Source organism: Dermacentor silvarum, chromosome 10 (assembly GCF_013339745.2).
Source record: "Dermacentor silvarum isolate Dsil-2018 chromosome 10, BIME_Dsil_1.4, whole genome shotgun sequence".
Classification (NCBI taxonomy): domain Eukaryota; kingdom Metazoa; phylum Arthropoda; class Arachnida; order Ixodida; family Ixodidae; genus Dermacentor; species Dermacentor silvarum.
This window is the reverse complement of record NC_051163.1, coordinates 154,037,085-154,064,400: the sequence shown is the minus strand read 5'-3', so window position 1 is coordinate 154,064,400 and position 27,316 is coordinate 154,037,085. Positions and strand designations below refer to the sequence as shown.

Below are 27,316 nucleotides of genomic sequence, written 5' to 3'. Positions count from 1 at the left end.
GTGCTATCAACAAAATAAAAACATAAAGATTGCTGCAAGATAGCAGCAAGATTTAAAAATTGTGAAAACAGAAATAAAGGGGTTGTTAGTGTCACTTGCACAAAACAAATTCACATACGAGTGGCTGTTCGTACCAGCACCTTCAAAATTAGAAATGAACTGTTTGGGTCGCACTAGCGCCTCAAAAATTTTGAGAAAGAAACGACTGCCTGTTTGTTGCTGCAGATCACACAAATTACATACGAAATAAGTGGATTTAATGCCACCAACTGAAAAAAATATTGATTTCGTATCACCAGCACAAAATTACAAGCAAAATCAGTTGCTGTTAGTACAAGCAGTTCAAAAACGTTGATAAAAATTTCCTGTTGGTATAAGCAGGTAAAAAAGTGAGAAATGACATGAGTAGCCGTGAGTGCCAGAAGTTCTAAAAAATAATGACGAAAAAGTGGCTGGTAATACCAACCACTCAACCCGTTGGGTTCTGTTTTCTTCAGGCGACAGCTTTGAAGGGAATGTGGACGACAAGTAATGGACCTATGAAAATGTACAAACTCATAAAAACACATGCCCTGTAGCACGTTTTTGAGAACCACTCACGTGACATCAGAGCTCACGGACCTCTGAGAACGCTTGATTTCGCGGTGAAAGCTTCTACGTTTGAGCTGCTGCATCCCACGTTTTTGTTTCCATTGTGTTCTCTGTTCGTATAACACAATGCAGGGGGGAAAACCACGTGCAACTTGGTTAACCTCACTGCCATTTCATTTTCTACCTCCCTCATTGTGAGCCCGCCCTTTATTTGACAAGTGCTTCAACATTCATTGTCATTCCCCATTTCCTGTTTCCATTGTGTTTCTTCCTGGGAGAGGGCATAAAAAGAATTCATTGAAAAGGGGGAAGACAAGCACGAAAATTTTTCCATTTCCTGAGTTACCCACCCAGCACCTCATTCCACCGCGCTTCTTGTGCGGTCAAGAGTGCTCTTTCTGGTCTTGTTATTGCAGTGTCGTTGAGTTGAGTAAAAGTTGTGGCTGATCTAGCAGGACGAATGAAACCAATTTCATTCTCTCCGTAGCATTCGAGAAGTTCCGGGACCTCGAGGAATCTTAGCGGCCCAAAGGAATATGGCGTCCATTGCTACTCAAGAGATTAGTTCTAAAGCTGACCGCCGAGCAGGACACCACCAACAAAGCAGCCGATAGGGCATCGTGCGGAGCGGATGCAGCGATTCGTCAACGAGGGAAAAATTGGCAACGCGGTAAGGATGAGGTTGAGGAAAGGGCTGAGAAACAACAGCAGTATTTGCCTGGGCTTCGGTGGAGGGAGGAACGCCATTAGTTGTTTTTTCTGTTAATTCAACCATAACCAACTTGCCCAGCAACAAGTTCTGTTACTAAGGAGTTGCTCATACCTTGCCTGCCTACAAACAAAATTTAAATAAAGTTGTGCTCTCTCTCTCTCTCTCTCTCATATGAAACAAAACACGAACAGCGCATGCATTTCATATTGAATCTTCTCAGACTGAAATAATAAAAGTGCGAAACAATAACAGAAACCTGAAAATTACGTCATTTATTTGACCCGGCTCTTACCACCTCCGGGATCGGCCCACGCAAGCGGCCGCGTTACTACCAGAAAGCTGGCCTTCGTGCATAGCGTTCGCCGCCCAGCGTTTCCGTGTAAATATTGCCTTTCCATAAGCTGCCGTTGCCGGAAGGTGTTAGAAACAGTCAGGGATCCTTGAATGTTATTGCGATCCACTGTTAAAGGCGAAGCTTAAGCTTCCTCTAAATTTTTATATAATTTCTTTGGTTTCGCCTTGCGCGTCTTTTCCATCTCGTCCGCACCGCGCCGCAACAGTCGTGAGCGCGGTCTTCGCGCGTACGAAAAGTTTTGAGTCTTGACAATGACCGCGCGTGTTTTGAACGAAATCTTTTTCAAAAATTTCGTTTACGTGTGTTCTGTGTCGACTCCAGAAGACAAGAAAGGACCCAGGTTCACGAAACTGGACATCTTCTTCACTTTCCTGTCGATCATAACGTTTTTCTCAGACATCGCTACCGGTACGTAAGTGACCCGCTCCGCCCAAAGGGATCGTTATGAAACCTTCGCGAAACTTTTCAAGACTACTACTTTAGTTAGAAACGTGCCCGCCACAGAAACGATCTTTGCTTTATCGGCGTGATTTAAATATATGAGTACCGTATGTGTGTGGCCGTGTTGTGCATTTCTTTTGTCGACTGTCGCTTGTGAACGGCCGGCCGTTTTCGGTACCTGACGTACTGAACGAGTAGACCCAGGAAACTCAACCGACTCGGCTTTCTTTAAAGGGGAAGTTTGTTGCCATACGTGCGTGTCGAAATGCGAGTACAGGTAGTTTACCCTGTCTGCATTATGTAAACACTTCGCTACTGCTCAGACATTGAGTGCCCAATCATCGCTGGGAAAACCAGCAACCGTGACAACGGTTTAGCTAAACCATCTCAGAACGTAGCGTTTTGCGCGAAGCAAATTACGTTAGTGCGCTCATGTGCCCTTTATGATGTCATGTGTGTAGGGAGTGTCTTCACAGCATTTCTCTTCCCGCTCTTTCCGTATGTCAGATGTGATCGTGGTCGCTCAGTATGCCCTTTACCAGCTATGGGTGTACGCCGGCATGACCCTGTTTTTCGTGCTGATGCCTTCCCTGGTGGTGAACGTCTGCAGCTTCAGGTGGCATATTCACGACAAGCGTGTCTCGAAGGTTATCTGGGTCGCCAACGTGTTGCAGCTCGGAGTTCTCCACAGGTAAGTCGCGCTCCGTTGGTCCTTTGTATCCAATGTCCAATTCCATAATACACGTTAGCGTCGTCGTTGGATCAACAACACGCATTGCGTGAATGCTACTCCGGAACGTAAAACGCGTCCCGCTTCTTATCGCTGTATGGGGTAGATGCCCCGCGAGGCAACGTTGCTGGGGCACTCTCAGTTGATAAGATAAACCGTGTTTGCTCCTAGGTCGTAAAAACACGTAAAAGAAACAGAAAAGAGAAACCAAGTGTGAGAGAGGGCCAAAAAAAAGCGAGTTTTTACGTCAGGTAAACAAATCATGGAATTTTGAACCTGCTTACGCATAAAGATGTTCAGGAGTAACTTGGTTAGTGAGTTCATGGGTGCTGGCTGGCAACAAACACTTCTGTCAAGCGTACCATGTGCAAGCTAATCCCATGATTATCTGATTCCACCTTTGGTTCTCGCAAGACTGTGGTCCGGGAATCTAGACATGGTGGCAGTGTGGGCTTATTATTAGTGTCACCTTGCTTCGAGCATCTAAAATAAAAGTGACATTGTTACAAAAAAAATACAAACAATAAAAGCCAACTTAGCAATTTGCCTGACTAAGTGATCATATACAGCAAAAGCTGCAGGCTCTGATAACCGACACGTTGCCTTCTCAAGAACGACTTTTTTTAGATGCACACAGCGTCATCTTTGTCCGCTACAGTGTTGCCTACTGCAGCCTCCAAAGTGCATGCACAGACACATTCTCAGAGTCAGCCTGGTGCAAGAACACCTGCATAAATTTCCAAGTGCAAATGTTATGCAATAGCTCAGTACCACGCCCGTAGCCAGGGGGGGCCCTAGGCCCCCCTCCCCCCTGGAATTTTTATCCTTCCCGAAAATAATTACTAAAAAATAGATGATTTCCTCAAATAGTCAAAGCCTTCAGCAAGTGCCCCCCCCCCCACCGAAAAAAATTCCTGGCTATGGGCCTGCTCAGTACTTAGTGCACCTACTTCACAACTGCATATTGCCACAGGGGCATAAGTTTGATCTCCAGCTGCACTGGCTTTCGGAGTTTTGTTTTAATGTGAATAGCTCTCGAAACTTTGGCTCATTTGACCATTTATGTGGTTGGCAGTCGGTGGTTGGTGGCTGGAGGTTTCTTGTCAGAGGTTAGAACGAAAATGCCAACACAAAGGGCACGCGCGCGCTTTGTGGGGTGTCCTAGCTCTATTAAATACACATGCTGTTATTGACCTTATAATAAAGAATGTCCACCTATACTACACCTACAGACGTGCTGGGGCGCGATCTTGTACGCGTTCCAAAATGGAACTGAGTTTCCTGGTTTCCTGTCATCGTTTCCTGCATGTCAATACATTGATTTGTTGTGTAAAAAATTGTCGCCAAAGGTCCCGCTGCTGCTCCTCATTTGCCCCCCCCCACCCCCCCCCCTAATGGCTCTGTTCAAAGCCTACCTAAAATATCCGCACTGCAACAAATATATGTTGTCAAGATCACCATTTCATTAATACAGCGAAAAGCTTTCTTGAAGCGTTCGGCTATTCACTTACACTGTCAATCATTTTCAATAGTTTCTGCAGAATTTTTTTCTACGTCATGTGCTGAAAGGATGACAACAAAACGCAGCCCCATGACAACAGGGTAATGGAAAGGACAGGCGCAACAGGACCTTGTTCCGAGCTTTTAACCTTTGTATCAGCAAAAGCTTTGAGGGCAAACTTTATGCCAGTCAACATCATGAAGCGAGAAACCTCGTTAGCTCTCTTAGGAGGTCTTTCTAGGAGAGACATGCCTTTTAGTTTGCCAGCAAGTCATGCCTTGAATAGCGGTCAATATTCTGGCACGTCAAGAACTACCACAATTTATAAGGCGCATGTATCACCATCGTGGCAAGAACTGGCGTGGTCAGAGCCAGCTTTAATGCGATTAGCATTCTGTGGGGGTTTCACTCAGCTTGCAGTAGGTCTGTCTGTCGTCCCGTATGTAACCTCTTTCACGCCAACTTGGGTCACTGGGTGTGTGCCATTGGGTAATGCCGCTCTGCAGTGACAAAAAAAATCGTTTAAAATTTCGCCAGTGTTGATGGAATCGAACCCGCATCATATACATTCCGACGGTCTTGTCATGCATACAGGGTGTTTCTACGAAGACTTTTAAGTAATATTTAGAAATAGCCGTTTTGAAATAAAAGGACAGTTTCTTTGGTCAGTGGTGGCGACCGTGAGGTGACAGGTGATGCATGTTAATTAGGTGCTAATTAAAAACAATCATTTAATTAACTTTTAGTTTCAGCAGACTCATCGTAATTGGGAAATTGAAGCGAGCTTTTGGTACAAGCCATATCAACTTTTTGTTGTATAATAATGTGGCTACCAGTGGAACTGTGGCACGACAAAATTCAGCTATCAGAGCGCACAAAATCAAAACTGGGAGGCTACAGCAAGCATGAAACCGCCCCCCTGGAGGTGATGGTCTGCTAACGTCACCTAGCAGTGGGCAGCCAGTGCTCTGGGCTCCGTGCTCCTCGCTGTTTAACTCTGCCAATTAGACCGAGCGCTGATGCAGGTGAGGCCCCTCCTATGAATTCCCTATTCTTCAACAATTTTGTGCGTTATTTGGCTTTTTTGTCGCCCAAGGATTTGACTCTGGTTGTACCCAGCAACCAGGAGTAGTGTTGACAGCACAAGCCAGAGGCTGTTATGTAACAGTTTCTACCAGAGGATCTGTGACAACTGTAGTAGCACCGTTTCGCCTCCGCTTTCTATATCCTGAAATTTTGTTTGCATGCTCCTGTGACTTCGTAAGTCGCGCTTCGTTTGTCCTTTGTATCCAGTGTCCAGTTCCATAATCCACGTTAGCGTCGTCGTTGGATCAACAACGCGCATTGCGTGACTTCGTGGTAGTGCTGTGACCGAATGTTTGTGTTGTTGCATGTGATCACATTAGTGTCTTAGCATAGCATTACCCATTTCCAATTAAGCTCATGTGCTACCAGCTGTGCGTATGCAGTGTTTAAAGCGCATGCGCAGTCAGCAGCAGACAAGCACCATCATCATCATCAGCCTATATTTTATGTCCACTGCAGGACGAAGGCCTCTCCCTGCAATCTCCAACTACCCCTGTCTTGCGCTAGCGTATTCCAACTTGCGCCTGCAAATTTCCTAACTTCATCATCCCATCTGGTTTTCTGCCGACCTCGACTGCGCTTCCCTTCTCTTGGTATCCATTCTGTAACCCTAATGTTCCACCGGTTATCCATCCTACGCATTACATGGCCTGCCCATGGCCATGTAATGGCCAGACAAGCATCACTAGCAGTAGAATGTTAATTTCATGCTAAATACCCTATTGAGCCACATGTTCCCTCTCTTTATTAGGTGAACATAATGCTGATAACTGCGTTATCATCACCACTGTTGGTATCACAAAGAAAGAAAAGGGGGTGTCTTAGAGGTTAAACCACTGATGGAGGCGGAGCACCACTTTATAGATATTGATAATAGAGGTTATCAAGATCCTCTACAAAGCTGCATTCCACTACTACCATATTTATTCGAAGATAGGTCGACCATTGACCCCTATATGTTGGACTTGCTAAGGACAAAATATAATTCGAATATAGGTTGACCCATATCTTTTTTTTTTTAACTAGAAACTTTGAACATGACATGCCTTTCTTTACCATAAGCTTGGCACCATAAACAAAGTTGCCCTTGGTGCTGTGAAGTGCATTGGATATGCATAGGGTTGTTCGTTTTCGGGTTTTATATTTTTTCAAATTCGGGGGGTAAAAATCGGGCGGTATTTTTCAAACTGATATTCGGGGAAAAATCGGTTTTTTTGCGAAACCATTCCTTACTTCGGGTTTTTTCGGGTTAAATATACGGTTGTACTTATCAGAACTTACACTGAGCTTATCAAAACGTATCACGGGCTTTTTAAGTATAACACGTTAAATTTGGTGTTTCAAGCTGGTAATTGGGACAGACACCAGAGTATTATAGCAAATACAGTATACTACCCGAAATTTTGTGTTTGTTTGAAAATGAATCAGTGGTGTTTGAAAATGAATGAATCAGTAAACATTGACTCTTAGAAATTATACATTTTATTCTCGAAAATCTGGTCATCGATTTTTTACACGTCCTTGTTGACATACATTATCATCTGCATGCGCAACATGTCAGTCTCCATTCGAGATCTGTCCGGTCGTTGAACATATCTCAGCTGGGAGAAAGTTCTCTCCACATCACAGCTACCATTAGCTAGGCACAACAATGTCAGTGCAGCTTTTGCAAGCCTTGGGTAGCGAGAAGTAGAGTCATGCCAATACTCGATTAGTTCGACAGCTGGGTTTGTGGGGCTCGCTTCCAGCAAATACTGGTTGAACTCGTCATTAAGGGAATCTACATTGTCGGTTACGGACATGAACAGAGGTCGGTAGTCCTCAAATGACTGCCCCAGCAGACGCTTCTGAAACGGATCAAGGACGGCTCCCAACTTCCACAAAGTTAGCTGGTTTTCCTCTTTTTCTGAGACGTTCCGTCCAAGAGTGCAGCGCCATTTTGTGGCGAGTTTCGTGCAGAACTCTTCAGAACATGTTTTTACTAAATTAGCGCTGCGCTTGGGTAACATAGACAAAACAGCTTTGGCCTGATCGCTTTTACCGATCATCGCCGAAAGCTCCCCGACAATCTGCTGCAGCTTCACGTTTACCAGGTGATCAAAGCTGGGCATCAAAAGCTTCCCACTTTCAAGCGTTTTCTGGGCTTCCAAAAGTGGGCCGAGTGCATCTCTCATCAAGATTGCCTTCGCATAAACAACTTCTTTTTCAGAAAGTATCCCTCGAATAGCTTCCGCTTTGCTGCTATCATGCGAGCTTTCAGCAAGTTCTGTTAACGAGCTCCACATTTCTACGACTACCACAAGTGCCTTGTAGAAGCTTTGCCATCGATTCGGGACAACAGAAGGTGGCTTCTTAATGTCAGGTCCAAAGAGGCCATTAGAAGAACAAATTTCAGTGTACTTTTGGTAAAGCTTGTTAGCGTGCTTAAATAACGCTCCAAACTTGATCACTACGGATCGAACATCAGACATGCATGGTAAAGAAATGGCATGGTCAACACTCACATGAATAAGGTGTGCTATATCTTTCACATGCAAGATTTGGATCCCTTCAGCCTGACAGATTTCTCGAACCATCTTTCGCATGTACTCCGCTGAGTCTGTGGCTACTGCCACAACGTCTTTCCACGTCTTGCCAACCGTCAGGAGTGCCTTGCTAACTGCGCTGGCCACCGTGTAACTGTTCGATGCATTTACCCTGTCGACGTCGACCAGAACAACGTGCTTCTTCACGTTTTTCTGGCTATAGTAGCACAGGAGAGTGTTGATGGTAGGCACACCAGTGATGTCTGGGGATTCATCGACGATGACGCTCACTTTCACATCTCGCATATCATCGCGGATTTTCTCCATGTCCTTGTCAAAAGCTTCTTTCAGGTATTTCAGCCGAAGTCTTTGTCCTGTTGGCATGGTCTTCGCGGCCTTGCAGTATTTGCGTGCGAAGTCTCCCAGCGGTCCGTCCGCCTGGTGCATGCTTATTCCGCTGTACGCTAGGGCACGAACAAAGTCATGGATAACGCCGTCCGCTTCAGTTTCTTTCGCACGCTGTCTACAGGACATATCAAAAAGCGTCTGCTGAGACGTTCCCGCAGTCTCAGCTTCCTTGGAAGCCGTCTTGAACTTCTTATGACGAGATGACATTAGATGCTCACGAATTCGGTCGTAGGGCTTCTTCGCTGGATCGGTGACCATCTCGGTGTTGCAATATTTGCACACTAACGTGCGGGTGCCTTCACTGTCTTTCGTTGCGATCTGGAGATCTTCATGTTCTTTACACCAGTCATCCAGTGTCTTTCGTTTTCTTCCCATCTCCACGCTGAAGTTTCCGGTGCCGCCTTATGTCCGCGACGGTGGCTTTGCGCTCACAAGACGCGCCTGGTAATGCTAAGTGAGGATGGCGATATGCGTCTCGTTGGTTAGAGTTCGCACCAATCAGAAGCCTGATTCACTTCGTCACAGAAAAACTGGAAGAAAACCTAAGAGACCAACCTTGGATCGCGTTTTGTTCACATTCTCTTCTCGTTCGTCTTTATCCCCACCCACTAAAAAACGTGACCCTTTTTAGAAGTTCTTCGAAAAAGAGCAATACCACAATTTCCAGAATTTTGCTGCTCCTGTCAAAACAGGATTTTGAGTGCAGTGGCTTCTTTCTTTCTTCTTTCTTTCGAGGTTTTTGGGGGGGGGGGGGAAGAAGGAGAGAAAAGGGCCCGAAACTGTCTGGCGTGAGGTGCCGACACCTTATCAGGCCCGGGGAGGGGGTGGGGGAGTATGGGGCTTGGCTGCCCGCTGCGTCGGCTCGGCGGCGGCGGGGGCTTGGCGGTGAGAGGAGGGTGTCGCGCGAGAGAGTGAGGGGCGTTCGCGCGGGGTTGGACGCTGGGGGAGGGTATGGCTGGCTTCTTCGTCGCTCAATCTCTCCCCCACCGACTGGTCACCCGTCCCTTCCGCGTGAAATTCTTGGAAGCAGGTGCACATACCCGAGACTAATCTGCAGTGGGCAAAGGGGCAGATTTCTTTGCTTTTCTTTCACCCTAAATTTGTTCACAATGTACTCGAAGCGTGGCCGGCCTCAAACGTGTTTCCCACTTTCTTCTGCAAGCATTTTTTTAGGGGGGGGGGGGTGCATGTACGCTCTCACGGCGACCTGTCTAGAAAGCGTGGATAAAAACTGCAGCGCTACTCTCCAAGCAGCAGGGTGAAATGCACCCGTTTGTTTGTGAGCGGGGCGCCAGGAGAGAACGGCAGACCGTCAAGAGAGAGAAAGTGGTTCGGGTGAAAAGGAAAGGAAGTGCACTGGGGATATTATTGAGCCCAAATGTGGGCTCACCTGCATACAACCCAGTGCGGGGGTGGGGGGGAGGAGGGGATGTAAAGATTAGAGAGGAGAAAGGGGTGACAAAGGAGACAGGTAGTGGTGAGAAGAGAAGGGGAAGAGCATCAACACGAGTTAGCAGCAACTCACGATTGTGCAGATCGCTACAGGGAGGTTTATTCGGGGAGAAATCGGGTTTAACCCGATTCTCCTGAAACTTGTTCGGGGTGCAAGAATCGGGTAAAATCGGGTTTTACCCGAAAACGAACAACCCTAGATATGCAATGTTCCCTAAAGCCTGTGTGAGTAATCTCCAGACTAGGTTTATAGCAGGTGCAACAAAGAACTGTTACCTTTGTACTTATGCTGGCTTTGCTCACGAGTATAGGTTGAGATTCTTCGGTAACGAATAGAGGTCGATACCTAATTTTCCAGTAACATTTATTTAAATAAAAAGGTTTAACTATATTTCAATAAACATAGTATGTCATACTATTTGTCACTACTCTTGTTCTATTACAGTTTTTGTCTTACACAAGTTGTTTGTAAGAAGTGTATGATCTGTATATCAGCTTTGTTTTCTTCTGCAGCTCCTCTATCTGTAACTAAACGGATAGAAAATAAATTTTTGATTCGTGAGGAAGGAAGTGAGTTGGCCCTGAGACGTTGGGTTGAAGACATTAGGTTCTTAATTAATAGCCCTGCCAGGTAAAAAAACTCTGATAATCTTCCATTCTGTTTCTTTTCTTTTTTCTCTCTCTCTCTTTATTGTAGATGCTCTGAGCTTCAATAGATATTCATACTAGAACTCTCATGCAAGTTAGCATTCATCTGGTCTAATTAATCTTGTGTTTGCAATGTTGTTATGCGACGAAATAAATAACTGCTCAGACTCTCAAAAGATGGCGCTAGTGGCATGTGCGACGATCGTCATCATCAACGCAAATGGTGGTGAGGAGCATTGGCCTCCTCCCCGACCGCCCCTTGTGTTCTTTGCATACAATTGTCCCCGAAGAGAAACCCTTCAGAAAGAAAGTGCTGGCCAATCTAGGGAACAGTTAGGGGAGCTAGCTCTGACCAGGAAAGTCGAGGCACTACCCTGCCCAACAACCCTAGGAGAGGCGGTGCAACTGGTACTCAGTGCACATAGTCATGCGCCACTGCACCAGGTGTCCGTGCACCTCGGCCGAGGTGCAACACGCCAGGACGCACGCCCTGCCACTGCTAATCACCTCATTGCCGAGTGACGCCTCCATTACTAAAAACACTATGGTCGTAAAATAATGAAGTGACAGTGTCTTGCAGCTTTCTTTTTTGGCTTTTTTCATTTCGTTCAGAGTGAAAGGTATACCATAAACCTTCCGTGCACTTCCCACCACCAGGTACTGGCTGTGTTTGCGTGCTGGGCTCAGGGCTGAACGGACCCGAGATGCAGACGATTTCCGCGAGCTGTACCAGCACCAGAGTGACCTCTGCATGCTCCGCCTGTTCGACTCGTTCCTGGAGTCGGCACCTCAGCTGGTGCTGCAGCTCTACATCATGGTCAACCACGAGGACTGGAATCCTTGGACTGGTCGGTACCAAGGCCTGTTGTGCTAACCAGCGAGTGGCCATATTCATTGCCTGTCAGCTCACAGTGGTACAAGCTCAGATAATACCGTGAGCACTTCGATTCAGAGGACATCATGTTATTCTATCTCTAAAACAACCAACACATGCCTTTTTCATGCATGGGCAAGTCGCTGAAACTTTTATAAAATGCTCTTTTTGTCTTTTTGACAAAAGAATTGAAAGCGATGGCTTGGTTGTCCAAACTTGATGTCATAAGTGGCTCATTGCTCTGTTGCACTTGACTGCCGTTGGCGAGATGTGAATCTATTACTAGTATTATTCCTTTTCTTACTCGCACAATTCATGAAATACAATTTAGCAGAAGCTGTTACGAAGGGATGCGAGCCATGTATGTCTGCCTAAAGCTCGGCAACGGACAATTTGCCTCTGATATTGCGCAATATAATTTATGCAGCAAGGGTTATGCAAGCAGACTGACTTCACCCCATAGAAAGCCATTTTTGGGCTATCACTAGGCCCGATCCTACCATGTAGTGAGGACGGTCAAAGTCCCATAGTTTTCACCGCACCAGCACCTCTCAGAATGGTAATGTTCACACACACTGTAGCGCCAGTCATTAAAGTGACTGGATTTGCTCACATTGTCATATGTATCCTCACTTGCATTAAAGCATTCTGACCGTTCAGAACATTGCAGAGAACAAACACACAGCAACTCATATTTGATTGCCAGCCTCCTCTGCAGAAGCAAGGAGAACCCTGTTTGGGCCTCGAATTTGCAAGATGAAACAATTAAATAGTAAAAATTTGCATATTTTAATGTGTTGCGAGAATTGACAACACAAAATGTACCCTGGACCTCACAAAAATTATTTAGTTTAATATTGCTTTTGAAGGGACAGTAAGTAGAAGAATTATGTATTTACACGTCGTGGTTAAATGCAAAAATGCCCATGTACCGTGCATTGGGTGCACAATAATGAACCCCAGGTGGTCAAAATTAATCGAGAGTCCCTGACTATGGTGTGCCTCATAATGAAGTTCTGGTTTTTGCACATAAAACCCCTGAATTTAATAAATTTAAATTTTATTCATTTGTTTAAAATACCCTCAAGGTGAAAAGGTAAGGTTAGCCGTATTAGCCCTTCTACTATACCAAAAAAGTCACTCCTACCCTGAGTTGACGAGTGATGAGCAAGATGAGACACGAAAATGGAAGTCTGGTGGCAACGCTACCTCGAAGGTTCCACACCAGCATGCCATGATGTCATGGATTTTGACAGCATCTGCTCGGGCCTGGTTAATTTTCTTTATTGGTGAAGATAGAAAGCAGTGTATTCTAAAGGAACCAAATGCTTGACTTCAAGAATATTTATTTAGCCACAACAACCCAAATATGAAAACAACACATTGAAATTCGTGACATCACACTGATGTACCTGCACTAAAGTCTCGGCGCAAGATTTTGAAAGTGGTACTTAATTTCCTCTTCTGATAGCTGACATGCTATCAGTACCGCACAATTGACGAAAATAGAGTTTTGAAAGAATGCTTTATCTAAATACATTATTGTAAACTGACGTAGTGCTTCTATATAGGGTCACTTTAAAAAAACGTGTTAGTCATGAAAAGTGAATGAATTTTAGTGTGAAGCGCCTGGAAAACAAAGATCAATATATGATGTATTGCAGGCATCTCTGCACTGCTGTCTCTGCTGTCCCTCGGCTGGGGCATTGCAGCCTATGGCAAAGCCATGCGGCTGTATCGCGCTGAAAAACAGCAGCTCTCCTGGACCGGTCTGATTCTGCAGACATTGTGGAGGTTCGGCACTATGACCTCACGTGTGACCTCCATGGTTCTGCTTGCATGCGTCTGTGGCGCATGGACTCTAGTCATCATCGGTGAGTGCCATTAAACGGAGACAAGGAAAGAAGCTCTTAACCAATGGAACGTGTGCCTAATATGATGTATCTTTGGGCGGTTGGTATTCCGTGATAAATATTTTAGCGCAGGAAAAGAAAGAAACACACGCAAGTTCAAGAAGGTAGCACAGGTGATGGCCTTCTTGTGCTTGTCCTTGTTTTTTTCCTATTCTCCTAAAAATATTTTTTCACACAAAGTGTGCCTTATTCATCTATATGTAAACATTTGGGCAGAGAACTGAACGATCAGACAAAAACGCAAAGCAACAAAATTATTTAACAAAAAAAATTAAGCATCACATTTAACAGTGGATTGGATTTTACTTGGATTTTCAACCAACATGTTTTTATGGCTAGATTTCCTTATTTTTCTTTATTGCACTTGGATGCTTGGTAGCCGTATTTCTGTGGTAGCCTTATATGCATAACTTTAAACCAGGCAGGAAGAACAGTTTCTCATAGTAACAGTGACACCTGGGTTCTGCTTCAATGATCGTTAAATTTTTATTTCTTTTCTAAACTGCCTTTAAAGGAACACTAAAGGCAAATATTAACTAACGCTAAAGTGATAGGTTTATGGTCAGAGACGTCTCGGGCATCAATATAACGTGATAATGTTATATTGCCGCTGACAACGTGCAGGCGTAGTGGGGAGGAAAAAGATGCACGAGCACTGCGACGGCGTAGCTGGCAACAGAGAGAGTCACTTGTTCACCCGGCACGAAGAGCTTCGCTCGGTGCAAAAAGTTGGAACTGCACGGCAAAAGCCTGCACCACAGCGCAGACCCACCGTGCACGTACGCTTTGTATTGTTTTTATGGTTGCCATCGTGCACCAATAAGAGTACACAACGCTGCTCGGGTTCAGGGTTGAGGGTCTCATTAAAGGTGACTTTGTCCATGACGTATGTTGGATCGCGACAGCGGAAAAAACCAATTTGCACAATGCAAGTGTGCCCAAACCACAAAACACATGGCGGCCACCGTCCGGACTGCCTGTGGTGTTCCACCTACGGCGGTTCCGCCGAAATGTGCGAAGACCACCATCATCTGGTGGCGTTGAGGGAACCAAAATTTACGTGCTGGGATACTCACGCTATGCTCTCATTGGTGGCGGTATGCGCGGCAACACGACACAAGGTGTGGCTTTTTTTTTTTCTGCTCTAGACAGGAACACGCAACTACATGATTTTCATACTTGAGGCATCAAACTTGAGGTGACAGGTGACACATTGTTCACGGCCACAATGTTTGTTGTGAATTTGCGACGTTCCATCTGCATGTCATGTCCGAGAAATCAAGCAAGGTCTAATATGGCATTTGAAATTTTGGTAGTCGTAATACATTGTTTCTGATATTGGCTTTTATGAGTAAAATAGTCAGTCTCGCCTGAAAGGCAAAGCATTGATAACGATAGCAAAGTATTAGACAACTAACGCACTTCGTAGTCTTATTGACCATATAAATTGCGGTAAACAGTTCGCTCAATAATTGAATTAACAGGCATGGTGGCACGCACCCACAGGCAAACGTGAACAGATCCCAGTTAATGACCGCGGACACTCGCTTCACAACACTGGCATGATGCAGGCAGAGGGGAGCTAAAGCTTTGTCTGCCTTTCGCATCAACATGCCTCCGAAACCCAAGATTATGACCTCCAGCACTAAATGCACGGGAAGATGTGCCTCCAACAAAGGCACACAGCTGCACCATGCGCAGCAACAGCCCAGTTGGGGCACGCTCCCGCTTTCGTGCGCGGGTAGGCGGCGCATTCAGCCATCATCCTTCTCAACTTATCCACGTACACTTTCCGTGCACACCTACAGTACACGTCACGCAGGGCACGATAGCATCTTGTCGCACTTGGACTTTCCACGGAACATGACGGTGAGAGCGTCTTGCGTTTAGTATAAGTACCGCTAGTCACGTTTATAATTTATATCTTTTTATAACTTCTTGTCCATAGGACACCATATATTTTGAGCCTCAATATAACCAGGTGTGTTTATGCACAATTTCATTATAAAGAAATTTCACTCCTGTTGCAAAAGAATACTGACGCAATGAATGCAAACGGCTGTGGACACAGAGGATCGAATGGTTGAATTACATGCAGCTGCTTGCAAATGCACCTGATAAATTGTGCGCCACGCAACAAGAGCGGCCATTGAAGCAGTGGAGCATAGCAGAAAGGCCCTCTCACCATCATGTTCTGTGTGAAGTGCCAATGCGATAAGATCCTAATGCACGCCATGCACTCTATGCTGTGGGTGAGAGGGAAAGCATGCGAGCATGAGCCGAGAAGGAGGGTGGCTTGATGCAGGCCGTCCTTCAACACAAGCAAGGGGATGGGTGCGAGCGTGCGGTAACTGGATGAAGCATGTGCTAAAGGGGGGGGGGGGGATGGTGAGTGGGACACAGGTGAGCGCGTGTCTCCTGTTCTGACCTGGCCAGGCTGCACATGGCTGTCAGCGTAGCCGAACAATTACGCCACCAGCGCGTAATCTGTGGTGGATGCCAAGATTCGGCGAGCCGAGATGGCCGTGGCTTTACGTGCATTGTCTTCTCGCGTGTTTAGCACTGGAAGTTCTGGAGTTTCGGAGATGCGTTGAAGCGAGAGGCAGCCACAGTATTTGCTGCCCTCTGCCTGCGCTTTTCATGATGGCGACATCCCACTGTGAACGACACAATCAGTCACAAGGGCGGAGTGGACCCAAAAGTGTTGCAAGCTTCTTTTTGTAGAGATGGGCAAAACGGCTCACTTCAGTGAGTGGCTCGGAACGGCTGAGCTCACTGAAATGAACCGGTTCATTTGAACGGCTCACCGGTTCACTTAAACGTGTAACCTGTGTTATGCATATTCTATAGTTATGTGGCTTTGAAAAAAAACGATATATGCATAATTTAATAACCGTGTTATTGGTATTTTCACTATGTTTAGAGAATATTTTCACATATATTAAAAGCGTGAATTTTTAGTTGCATTCAAACTTTCTTTTCTGATATTGGGGATGAAATGCTTGTGATACTGTGACAGGCAGAATGCGACATACTTCTTTCAGAAAAAAAATATATGTAACTTCATCGTCATTACAGAAGCTTGTCTGTTTTTGTGGTAACTGTTGTAAAAATAAAAAACGCTAAATGATTGTACAGTATTTTTCAACTTTATTCATTTATTCACATACGTACGTTCACTATAATTTGAGTAAGCTGTAACGCCATGCAAAATGAATGTTGAAATCATTTCTTCAAGTAATATACAAAAATCATACAAAAGATCCACAAAACTGCCGCACGTACCTTTTGGTTTTTTTTTCTCTTGAGTGCACGCGCGATACTGGCGATCATGCCATCGTACGCCAGGACAAAAAAAAAGAAAAAAAAGAAATGAAGTTCTATTACAGCTCAACAGATCATTGGCCTCGTTTTAATGACGTGCTAATGATACACGCTCAGAAAATGCACTGAAGTGAATGTCATAGGCGACATTTTCATGACTACACTAATTAGCACAAATGAAGACCAGGACGTAAACTGTAAGTTCACCTGTTGTCTTTAAAGACACAGAAGACCATCTTCGAAGTGTTATTGGACCAGCGGACGATGTGCAATCGGTGAGAGTCGTGAGACATTGTTCGAACAGCAGCAGGCAACGAACGGTACCATACTTTGCCAATTAAGACTTCTTTACTTCTTCCCTCGGTGGCATCGGGTGCCACACCATAGGACGCACAAAAAACCAAAGGGACTGCTGCTCACACCACACACTGCGAGCGAGTACCAGTAGCGCGAGTCTGCCCACAGTGGCTACCATTTGTCGGTCAGAAATCGAAACCTCGAAACCCAGCAGAAGACCCAGCTCTGACGGAACGGTTCGGCACGGCTCATTCAAGGAGAACGAACCGGCTTCCTCACTCCGAAAAACCGCCGCTCACTTACTGAACCACAGCTCAATCGCTCTTCAAAAGAGCGGCGCGCTCCTGAGCACTCAGGAGCGAGCCGGATCTCTTGAAGAGCGAGGGAGCCGTGGCGAAAAGAGCGGCTTGCTCCTGAGAGCCGGATCTTTTGAAGAGCGAGGGAGCCGTGGTTCAGTAAGTGAGCGGCGGTTCTTTTCGTTCTTCAGCCGAAGGCGAGGGGGTGAAGGCGACTCTTGCGAGGAAGGGTGGGAGGGCAGTTGCTTTCTCGTACCGCTAATAGATGGCGCGGAAGTCGCACCCAGCAGAAGACACGGCTCTGACGGAACGCATCGGCACGGCTCTCTGAATGCGAGAGAACCAGCACCCTTTGTCCAAAAGAACCGCCGCTCATTTTTACTGAACCACCACTCACTCGCTCTTTAAAAAGAGCCGCTCACAAGATCCGGCTCGCTCCTGAGCAACCCATCTTTATCTTTTTGTACCGCCGATGTGAAGATATCGTCGACATGGCATGACACAGTACCTGTGATCACCGTCTCTAAAATTGAACGAAAATTAAATTTTTTTTGCACTCAAATTTTTTTTCTAATTTCCTGATAATTTGAAAAATTTTGTGGCTCCTTACATGGAAGAAAACTCCATCAGGGAACTGTACTTACGTATTCGCATAAAAGATCGAATTCCACGAATTCCAATATATGTAATAAAATTTCGATATAACAAAGTAAACTGCCTATTTTTCTGAGCTCATTATGTTGTGGTTTAACTGTATTGCAATAGGACTCGCTGGTGGGGCTTAAAGTAACTAGCTTCATATATTAATGCTGTTAAATGGGCTAGTTGGTTGCTGTACTTGTGATGCATGCTACCTGCATAAAATCTAATGAGACGCAAAGTGAATAAACAGATGCCACAAACGCAATGGCTCTTTCGATGTTTCTGGTGTCTGCGTTTTCTTTTCTTGTGGAATTTGAGCTTGCACTGATTATATGGATCTTAAAACTTCAGGTACACCATCAAAAGTTTTCCACACTAATTAATGATCTGCATGTGTATACACAAAGTAACAGAAAGCTGCTGCATTTCGACTGGTGGATCTTGCATCAGATTTGTTGTTTCTTAGTGCTTTTCACTGTGCCACTGACTGCATTACCCAGTTGTAGTACTAGAATCCCTGTCTATAGTCACTTCAGGAGCGTCAACGTGAAAAAGAAAATCGTTACGTCACTGCGCTCTTTTTCTTTACAGGCACCCACTGGATGCTCATGACCGGTTGGTTGGTGTGGCAGAAGACCGACTTTTGCCCATCACGCTGGGAAGAACTGGTGTACAATGCCGTCGTGGGTGCCATCTACACCTTCTGCTTCTTCAATGTGCGCGAGGGCCGGTCACGTAGCCGTGTCGTCGCATTTTATGCTCTCATCGGCCTGCAGAATGTCGCATTCCTCACTGTCTACTGTGTCGCAAAGGGCGACGCCGACGACCTGCGTGTCATCACTTCAACAGCTGTAGTGCTGGGAAGCTTCGGCATTGGTAGGTGCATCTTTGGATCATCAACCTGTGGAGCCAAGATGCGGACATGGAATCACTACTAAGGGCGTATTTTCGAATTATCCATTTATTCAATTTTATTTTGCCCTTTGTCATTGGCTCGGACGCAGTTTGGACGAGCCAGTGAGGAACTATAAGAAAATGAAAATGACATGAACCTTTAGAAAACAAACTTCAGGAGAATAATATCATTGGATGGAAAAAAGAATTCTTAAAAATCTGGCCTCTTTAAGTGTTTTGCAGCTTTAATAACATGAGAGAGGTGCCTTAAATCTTTCTGTTTCTCTTCTTTCCTTTTCTAATATGATAACTAGAGGAGCAGAGTGCATGGCGAGACTACGCAACACACTGCTTGAGCTGGAAGTGTTAAAAGCTATGGACACAACAACAATCACAGTCGTACACAGTATGGTCGCTGTCATGGCATTTTGACTGTTGTACATCTATTGTCAGGCAACAGTAATCATCATCATCAATGTGCTGTGCTTTCCCTTGAATTTCTTTAGCTTTTTGTTTCTTTTCTCCCTTTTCAATAATCCTTGGTGCCCAATACTTTCTTGTTTCAAATGCTGTAAGACACTTAGTAAAGCCTTGAGACATCTTTTTTCAAAAACTGAGCAATATGTTATTACAGGTGCGATGCCTTTCAATGAATCTAATATTCCTGAATAAACTTGGAAAAGGGCCTAATATGAGAGGAGATATAATTGGGGCAATGTTTACTTTCCCTGTTCCTCTATCAACTCATTGATTCCTCTAAGCTCATAATTTTTTTTTTCCCATTGTACAGTTCACTTATTACCCACCGTGGTGGCATAGTGGTTGTGGCGCTTCGCTACTAAACGTGTGGGCACGGGATCGAATCCCAACCGCGGCAGCCGCATTTCAATGGGAGTGTAATGCAAAAAAGTCCGTATACCATGTATTGGGTGCACGTTAAAGAACCCCAGGTGGCCAATATTAATCCGGAGTCCCTCACTACGGTGTGCCTCATTATTAAATCATGGTTTTAGCACGTAAAATCCTAGAATTTAATTTCTTTGTAACAGTTCGCTTAGGGTAGCCCATTGAAAAGGTTGGCCAGTGACATAGCTGCCCAAGAATGACAAAGGAATGGCGACAGAACGAGGAGGAAGGCACGCTAATAAACGCCACTTTCCTGCTTCCTAGAAAATCTGTAAAGGTGTGCGTGCATGCATGCGTCCAATGGTTGGCATATATGTGCATACCTGCCAACTCTCCCAAAGTTGTTGTAAAGTTTACAAATTTAGGCTCATTCTACGATTTTATGAATGTTCCGTCAAGTTTTGTGAAAAATAGGCTCTGTTCACAAGAAATGTTGTAAAGGCGTTCCAGGATGGGGCAAGCAAGATAGCAGAAAAAAATGCACGCAAGAAAGGAGTTTCGATGGTACCTGCACCGACCTTTAGTGGCAATGCAAGGCGCTAAACAGACGACTACTTGCTTTGAGCAAGTTTATTCAGCCAACTTCTTAGAGCAGAATAAGTTTGCAAGAAGCAACTGAGAAAGTCACTGTGATGTGCAAACACTGTATTGCTTCTAAGCCTCTACTGGGCCTAAATTGCTGCTCCTTTGTGCTGCGCCTAAACATAGGTAATCCTATATAAACTGCACGCGTATCCCACAAAAGATGTGTGCTAAGGGCAAACATAAACAAAAATGCGTGCTGCTTCCTTCCCCTCCGCCCTCACCCCCCTCCCTTTGCCATGTCCATCGGTGCTCGTACAAATTTTCAAATTAGCAGGCTGGCAGATATTTATGTGCCATTTGTGATTTGTGTAGTGTCATTGCTGACATTGCTGGAAATAATGCAGTTAAGGAAGCGATGGGATATCCTCGGGATTGTTGAATATGTCCTGTGGACATCCCTCACACTTCCCTTTCTTTTTTTTTTTTTTTTTGTGAACATCCCTTGCATGTCCGTGTTAAGGGGGCATGCTGCATACAATTCATGGACACATGCCCGGGCCTTTTGCGCAGTGTCTCCTATAATATCTAGCTAATATGTTCGCAGTACACGGTGTGCGACAGATGCAACGAGAAGTGAACTTGGGGAGGAATCGGGTTACACCTGATTTTTCCCCAAGTTTGCCTTATCCTAAAAGATAATTATAAATGCAGGTGTAACAAAACTAATCAACGCTGCAAACCTTTCTGAGCGAGTGGTCAAGATTTATCCTATTATTACTATAGTATTAATATGTGCACATGGTATATGCCCTGTTTTCGCTTAACACTGAAGCGAAAATCAGCATGTATAAGCGTAAAATATATTCAGCGCTTGCCAGCCTTGAGTGAGCAAAAGCTTGTTGCCTTTTCAGTACTTGCGTTTACATGAATTTCAAAAGGGCATATTGCATTGCATTTGGTAAGGGCATTAACGCAACGCTGACGTTGCTGTGCATTGCACATGGTAGCCGTGATGTTGAAAGGATGTTTGCCCAACTACGTTGTGTTCAAAGAAGGATGGCTGATTCGTCTAGTTAGGTAGTATTCCATTATATTTGTTGCAACAGTACTGAGAACCAGTAACACAGGATGACACTAAACAAGGATGAAAGGCTTCGCAGGTCTAGGATGGACACACATACTCCCAATGCATATGAAATAGTGTATGTAGACAATAGCTTGTAAGATGAAGAAAAGCATCACACCTCATGCGAAGCACGCCCGTGTGCACTACTTTTTGTACTTTCCCTTTGTTAAAAATGTGCACAGAACAAAGTAAAGAAAGGATCGCCGAGCCGGTCTGTTATTTGTTGTGTTTGTTAAATGTGCTATTGATTGTGTTGAATGTACTATTAATGTCTGACAACGAGGATTTGTAGATGCGAGTTCGTCACGTGATATGCAAGCAGCACTCTTTGCCATTACATGGTCGTGTGAGTAATTTCGCTTCTTTAAAAACATGTTTCTGTCCAAAGAGATATTATTGCTTGTGTTAATCATTTGTAAAAGTTGCCGGGAAAATCCCAAACTTTGGCCAGCCTCACAGCAAAACCGCCAATTCCTGCCCAATTACCACTTTAAAAATAACACCCAATTTTTACCCCCCCCCCAAATTTCTGAAAATATGAAACCCGAAAACGAAGGACTCTAGGTACGTTCCACACTCCATGATGTAGAATAACATTTGGCTCGCATGAACACGGCAGCATTGTCAGCAGATCAGGAACATTTTATAACCCTATTCAAAGAGGAATCCTGGCAAGTGAGTGTGGAGTACGCATTGTTTCAGAAAGTACTAGTACATGGAGGGTTGATGATGATCATTGGCAGCAGTAAAATTACACCCAAACATTGATAAAGAGGGTGCAGGTAAAATTTGGCTAGTGCCGCAAAAAGCATTTCAAATAGCTTAAAAAAATAAACTTTGGTAGTTATTTCTTGTTTACTTGGTTTCTATGTTTCTTTATCTTAGTTTTCTGTTGTAAAAACAATGTCTGGACTCATTGTCACACTTTTCTTCTCCTCCCTTTTTGACAGGCATGTACTGCATGGCGCTGTACTACCGGTTCTTTCATCCGAGTGGGCCTATCTACCTTTGCACCAGTAAAAGTGCCCATGGAGAGAATGTGGAAATGCAGGTGAGGCTCAGTGACTGCACATAAACAAAGTTGTTGCATGTCTGACAAACGTTTTTTCCATTAAGCTGTGTTTTGTTTTCCCTCAATGTCTTTATATATTATAGAAAGGCAAACAAATTACCACAAGAAATTTAAGGGGGTAGACACTCTTAAACACTCCTTACTGCTAGAAATGTGTTCAGTTTTGATGCAATTATTTTTTAATGCTTTATTTCAAGATGTAGAAGTCGCGACATATAAAGTGAAATCTCGTTGATACGATCGTCACAGAAACCGGAAAATAAGGCGTATCACGCGAAAATCATGTCATCTAACGTATGATCCAACCAAATCATATTAGCAGGAAAAGAATGAAAAAAAGCGTATCATCCCGCAAAACGTATTATGCATAATCATATCAACGAGATTCCATTGCCTCGCAGTATTGTCGGCAATGCAAGCCACACAGCAAGGGCAGTTTTTTCGATCATTCACTTTTGGAAATAAAATCGCCTGGGCAACATTTTGCCATACTAGCTACTGTCTCGTCAGTGTCGACGGGTGACAGCATCCGCCTGGCACTGTGCCTAGCACGCTGCCCGACATGACTGGCAAGCTGCGTCACTGCCGTTATCGCCAAAGATCGGCCACTCGGTGCCGTGTGGCAGATTCCAGCGATAATGACTGTCATGCCAGAGGTAAGTTTATCATGTCAAAGATAAGCAGTTGGTTCTGACATCACGCTAGCGCAAGCGAACGGTTCGCGATATTTGGCTTGACTCGCAAGATTTGGCAGGTGGCACAGTGCTGGCCACCCACACTTTGGCCTCTTCTGGTCTTGCCAGCTCAGCGCCGCAGAAGCGAATGGATTAAATACATTATTAAAGTAAAAGTGCTCTACACCTTTTTGGTAATTTCACTGTTTCATCATCAGATCATCACTTACTAGGCACGCTTATTCTCACAATACAGCTTCAACGTTTTTCATTAATTTCCAGATGTATTTGTCATTAAGCTGCTAGCAGTGGGTGTTTCACTTATAGTGTAACTATTCATAACTCCTGTGACTTACATTGTAACAAAAAAAAGCCTATGCTTATTGGAAAATTCACTGTTGACATGATGAATAGCATGGAGGCTTTGCGGCATTATTGAGAAAGGTTGCACTGGTGGTAATGTGCACACAAGAGCAGCTCATGCAAGTGATTCTAAGCTGTAACCCTGCTTGCCGTTTCCTCTAGGAACACGGCAACCCGTCTGGTGATGTGTCTACGCCACCAAGCAAGTCAAAACCATCGTCAGCTGCGGTCAGTGCATCACACTCGTTTCGAACCCTCAAGTATGCGAACTGTGCTCACCAGATGACATCTACACCTCGTCAGATGGATCCCGAAAGGGCGTCTCTTAGTGATGACAGCACAATTTCACCATGCAGTGAGGACACACCGAAAAGTGCGAGGTTCTTCGATAAAGCAACAACTGAAGAGAGCCAAACGGGCAAAATGGACGCTGGTGATCTGTACCACATCAGGACCACCGTGAGTCTCTCGGGGGCTGCCGTGAGTCCAGTGCCATCTCGTCGAGTGAGGTTTGACTTGAAGGACTGCTCACTTGATGAGAGCCATCGATGGCGATCAGAGGACTGCAGCTTTGCCGACATCAGGTCCGACTCGAACAATGTTGAAACCCTCAGTATTACAAAGGATCGCTTAGCCAGCCATCACCATGTCGTGAACTACAATTTTCGCCCATTTGTTGGCGAAGGTGCTCATGGGCATCCGTTTAGAAGGCACTGCTCTTGCCTGGTGCTCTTCGAGTGCCTGCCAGACCTCTCTTTGCTTCTGTCAACAGACGGCAAAGGATCAACAAAGAAAGCATTGCTGAATGTGATGTCGACGCCAAACGTGAGACTCCAGCATTCGAACGAAGAAAGCTGCAGCGATTCAGCTGCGTCTTGGTCAATGCACAACTTTCTCGCAGCGGATCAAAGTGTTGTGGGCTTCTCGGAGAGTCCAACCAGTGGGTCAACAACGGTTCTCGTATGACTTGCCCGCTTTCAACTAAAAGCTCCAGCAGCTGTATTGTTTTAGGCCAATGTCGAATTTGGCCAATGTGTACATGGTCACTACTTGGCACTGAGGTGTTCCTCTAAGCAAAACCATCAGCTACATTTGCACAGTTTTTACTCATGACAAAAGTGTGTCAAGTGACCAACTCTCAAGTGCTAGAGGCTCTTCTGCACAAGTTACAGGTGGGGCTATCAAGTTTGACAGACATCTACACATTTCGTGAGTGTTTCTTGCTACCAAATCGAGATTGCATTTACACTGTTGGTCGCTCGCTTAGCACTCATGTACATAGACATATGTGAACCTTGTCAGCTCTAAATAATAGTGACAGATTTCAAACATGGCTTCTTACACCACTCTTTTGCCCGTACTAACTCGTAACTGCAGCTATGGCTGTCAGAAATTTCGTTTTAACCCGCACGTACAAGCCGTGCAAGCAGCCGAAAAAAGTGGTGCGAGATCGTCCATAAAGTAGTCCTGCCGCTGTGTTTTTTAAAGATTTTCTTTCAGTTCTTTTCATAATCAAAGCAATAATAGCAGTGCGGTGGAATTTCAGCTGATGAAATCGGAATAAGAGAGGAAATAAAAGGATCCTGGCAGGATCACGGTCCTGTATGTTCAAATGAAGAATCCTGAGAATCGTTTGAGTGTACAGTAACCACAGGTGACAACGCATACTTGTCTTTGATGCATCATCGGCAGTGTAGCAGTCATACTGTCTTTCATCATGGTGATTAATAATAACAGTGAAAGAAGTTACAGACACTATGCTGGTTGCATTCACATCATCGCCGAGTTGTAACTCAGGCAATGTCATGAAAACTCTGTGGTGTCATTGTCTAGTTCACTTCATTTAATATTTATAAAGGGGATACCAAGAAATGCTAGGTTAAGCTGGAATGGCAAATTACCTTTCTGGAATACCAACTGTGTCAGTCTTACTGTGAGCAAAGCCTTGGTATGCAAGAAAAGACGCAGAAATGTAATACAGGCTTTAATTCTGTGTTTGTGGTTTGTTGGCTTCAGTCAAATAAGTCCCAGAGTGGAACCGCGCGGCCACTGTTTGTGTTGTTGGCATCTCAATGTCCGGATCTACACTGCAGCCTCAAGGCCAATGCAGTATGACATTTATGAAGAAACGTTATGATAATTCGGTTGTGACCATGAAAAGTTGCGTTTACAAATCCATGCGCTAATACATTTTGGATGAATAGTACTTTTTACTAGCTGTGTGCAAATATTAAAAATTTTGAGTACGAATCAAATAGTCTTGATTCGAGAATTTACTGTTCGAAGTTGTTGAATATTCATTTACGCAGATGATCGAGTTACTAAACAGACACACGGAGAAGGTAATTTATGCACAATAGTTACCAGCCATTGAGTAAGCGTGCCTCGTCTTAGCCTAAATAGCTGTTTCAATTTAGATACGTTAGTTTATTAGTTGACCAATCTCATTGTGTTTAGATTCCATCAAAATGATGTGTTGCACTGTAGTATTGTCCTTTGCTCTTTCAGTGACCATTATACACTCTACTACATGCATTTGGGATGTCCTGTTCCATTTTTGTTTTTTATTACTTTCAATGTCATCGTGCACCAGATAGGATCGTACTATATCATACAACCATCCATGTATCAAATAATGTAAACAAGCAGTTTGTTGCCGAACATGCCCTGCAATGTTTTTTATTTCACTTTTTTCAGAAATTGGAAATACTTTATATTCGATTCGATATTGGATGGTTGTCTTTCTCAAATACTCATATTCGTGATTGAATTAGAAAATTTTGCTATTCGAACACCCCTGTGAATATGTATTGTTCCGCCCGCACTCAGTGCAGACAATAATAACAGGAAATGCAGGGAAGAGGGAGGACTGTTCACAAACCGGTTCAGTGTTGCGAACCATTTCTAATTTTTATTTATCTGAACCGGAAAGAAATAGGACCACGCTGAACCCGAACCAAACCAGTATATTTTTGGTTCAATGCCCTGATTATTATTATCATTATTATTATTATAGTTTCCCACTCTAGCTCCTTGCAATGCCATGATATTCAGAGAGCACCTGCCTGGAATTGGTTAATGATTGATAGATAAACGAGTATTTATATTCCTTTCAGAAGGAATCAGTCATTCAACTTAGTTTTGAAAACTTACTCTAAACGAAAATGTCCATGACATTTAGAAGTACATACTTTGAAATCCATAACGTCGTAGTAATGTACCGATGCCGTGGTTAGAGTACGAAATTCAGAAAGGAAAACTTTGCCCTTCTTTTCTCCATCAATAAGTTCCTGCTTACAGCCATATTAACGTGGATCAGGGCTTGGAAAAACACTTTACTATACTGAACCAACTTAGCGTTGCCCTCTAGTGTTTCTTATTCGTATCCCTTCTCGTTATGTAAACAATCTAACTACTATAAAGCAGGGCTGCACCCAATCTGCACATCACTTTACATGTTGGCTTGAAATCATTACATCATATTTCATCTATGGTGCACACTTTGTATATCTGAAAAGGCAACTAACCACTTGCTGTTTTGAAGGCTGCCTGCGAGCTACAATACGTTGCAAGCTTGTTCCGTTTGTTCAGCATTATCTCAATTTCCTTTCCTCGCAAGCTGTATTTCACGGTCAGGATACCAGTCCTGAAGCTGTAGACAGAGCCACGGCACGCAGTTGTGTAAGAAACACCAACACCGACCTCATGAAATAACAGAAGTTTAAACGAACAAAAGTTGTTTGTGAGAAAATAGTAAACAAGCTTCCATATCAGAGCCATAACATCTCTTGTTGTTTTAAACTTCAAGTATTGTATGTGGTCAGTGTCCATGCTTTCACACAACTGTGCCATGATCATCCCAGACCAGTTTTCATCAAACTCTAAATTTCGTAGAAAATCCCAGGATATAAGCTTAGACCTTATAAAGACCTTAGACCAACTGCCATTTACAACCTCTTTG

General features: G+C 44.3%; 1 protein-coding gene across 1 annotated transcript; it reads left to right on the top strand.

Annotated features, from left to right (window-relative positions):
* Positions 1–1,905: 1,905 nt before the first annotated feature.
* On the top strand, positions 1,906–26,221 carry LOC119431938 (XK-related protein 7-like). Its single transcript, XM_049656957.1, has 7 exons — positions 1,906–2,066; positions 2,607–2,790; positions 11,107–11,297; positions 12,988–13,197; positions 18,387–18,671; positions 22,197–22,297; positions 23,518–26,221. The coding sequence occupies exons 1-7, from the start codon at positions 1,910–1,912 to the stop codon at positions 24,319–24,321; spliced, it is 1,932 nt and encodes a 643-aa protein (XP_049512914.1). The 5' UTR covers positions 1,906–1,909; the 3' UTR covers positions 24,322–26,221.
* Positions 26,222–27,316: the final 1,095 nt, after the last annotated feature.

Excerpts from the sequence above, each read along its gene's own strand:
- LOC119431938 (XM_049656957.1), top strand. The coding sequence starts at position 1,910 with ATGACCGCGCGTGTTTTGAACGAAATCTTTTTCAAAAATTTCGTTTAC. Across the intron at positions 2,067-2,606 it reads TTTCTCAGACATCGCTACCG|ATGTGATCGTGGTCGCTCAG; the intron begins GTACGTAAGTGA and ends TCCGTATGTCAG. Across the intron at positions 11,298-12,987 it reads GGACTGGAATCCTTGGACTG|GCATCTCTGCACTGCTGTCT; the intron begins GTCGGTACCAAG and ends GATGTATTGCAG.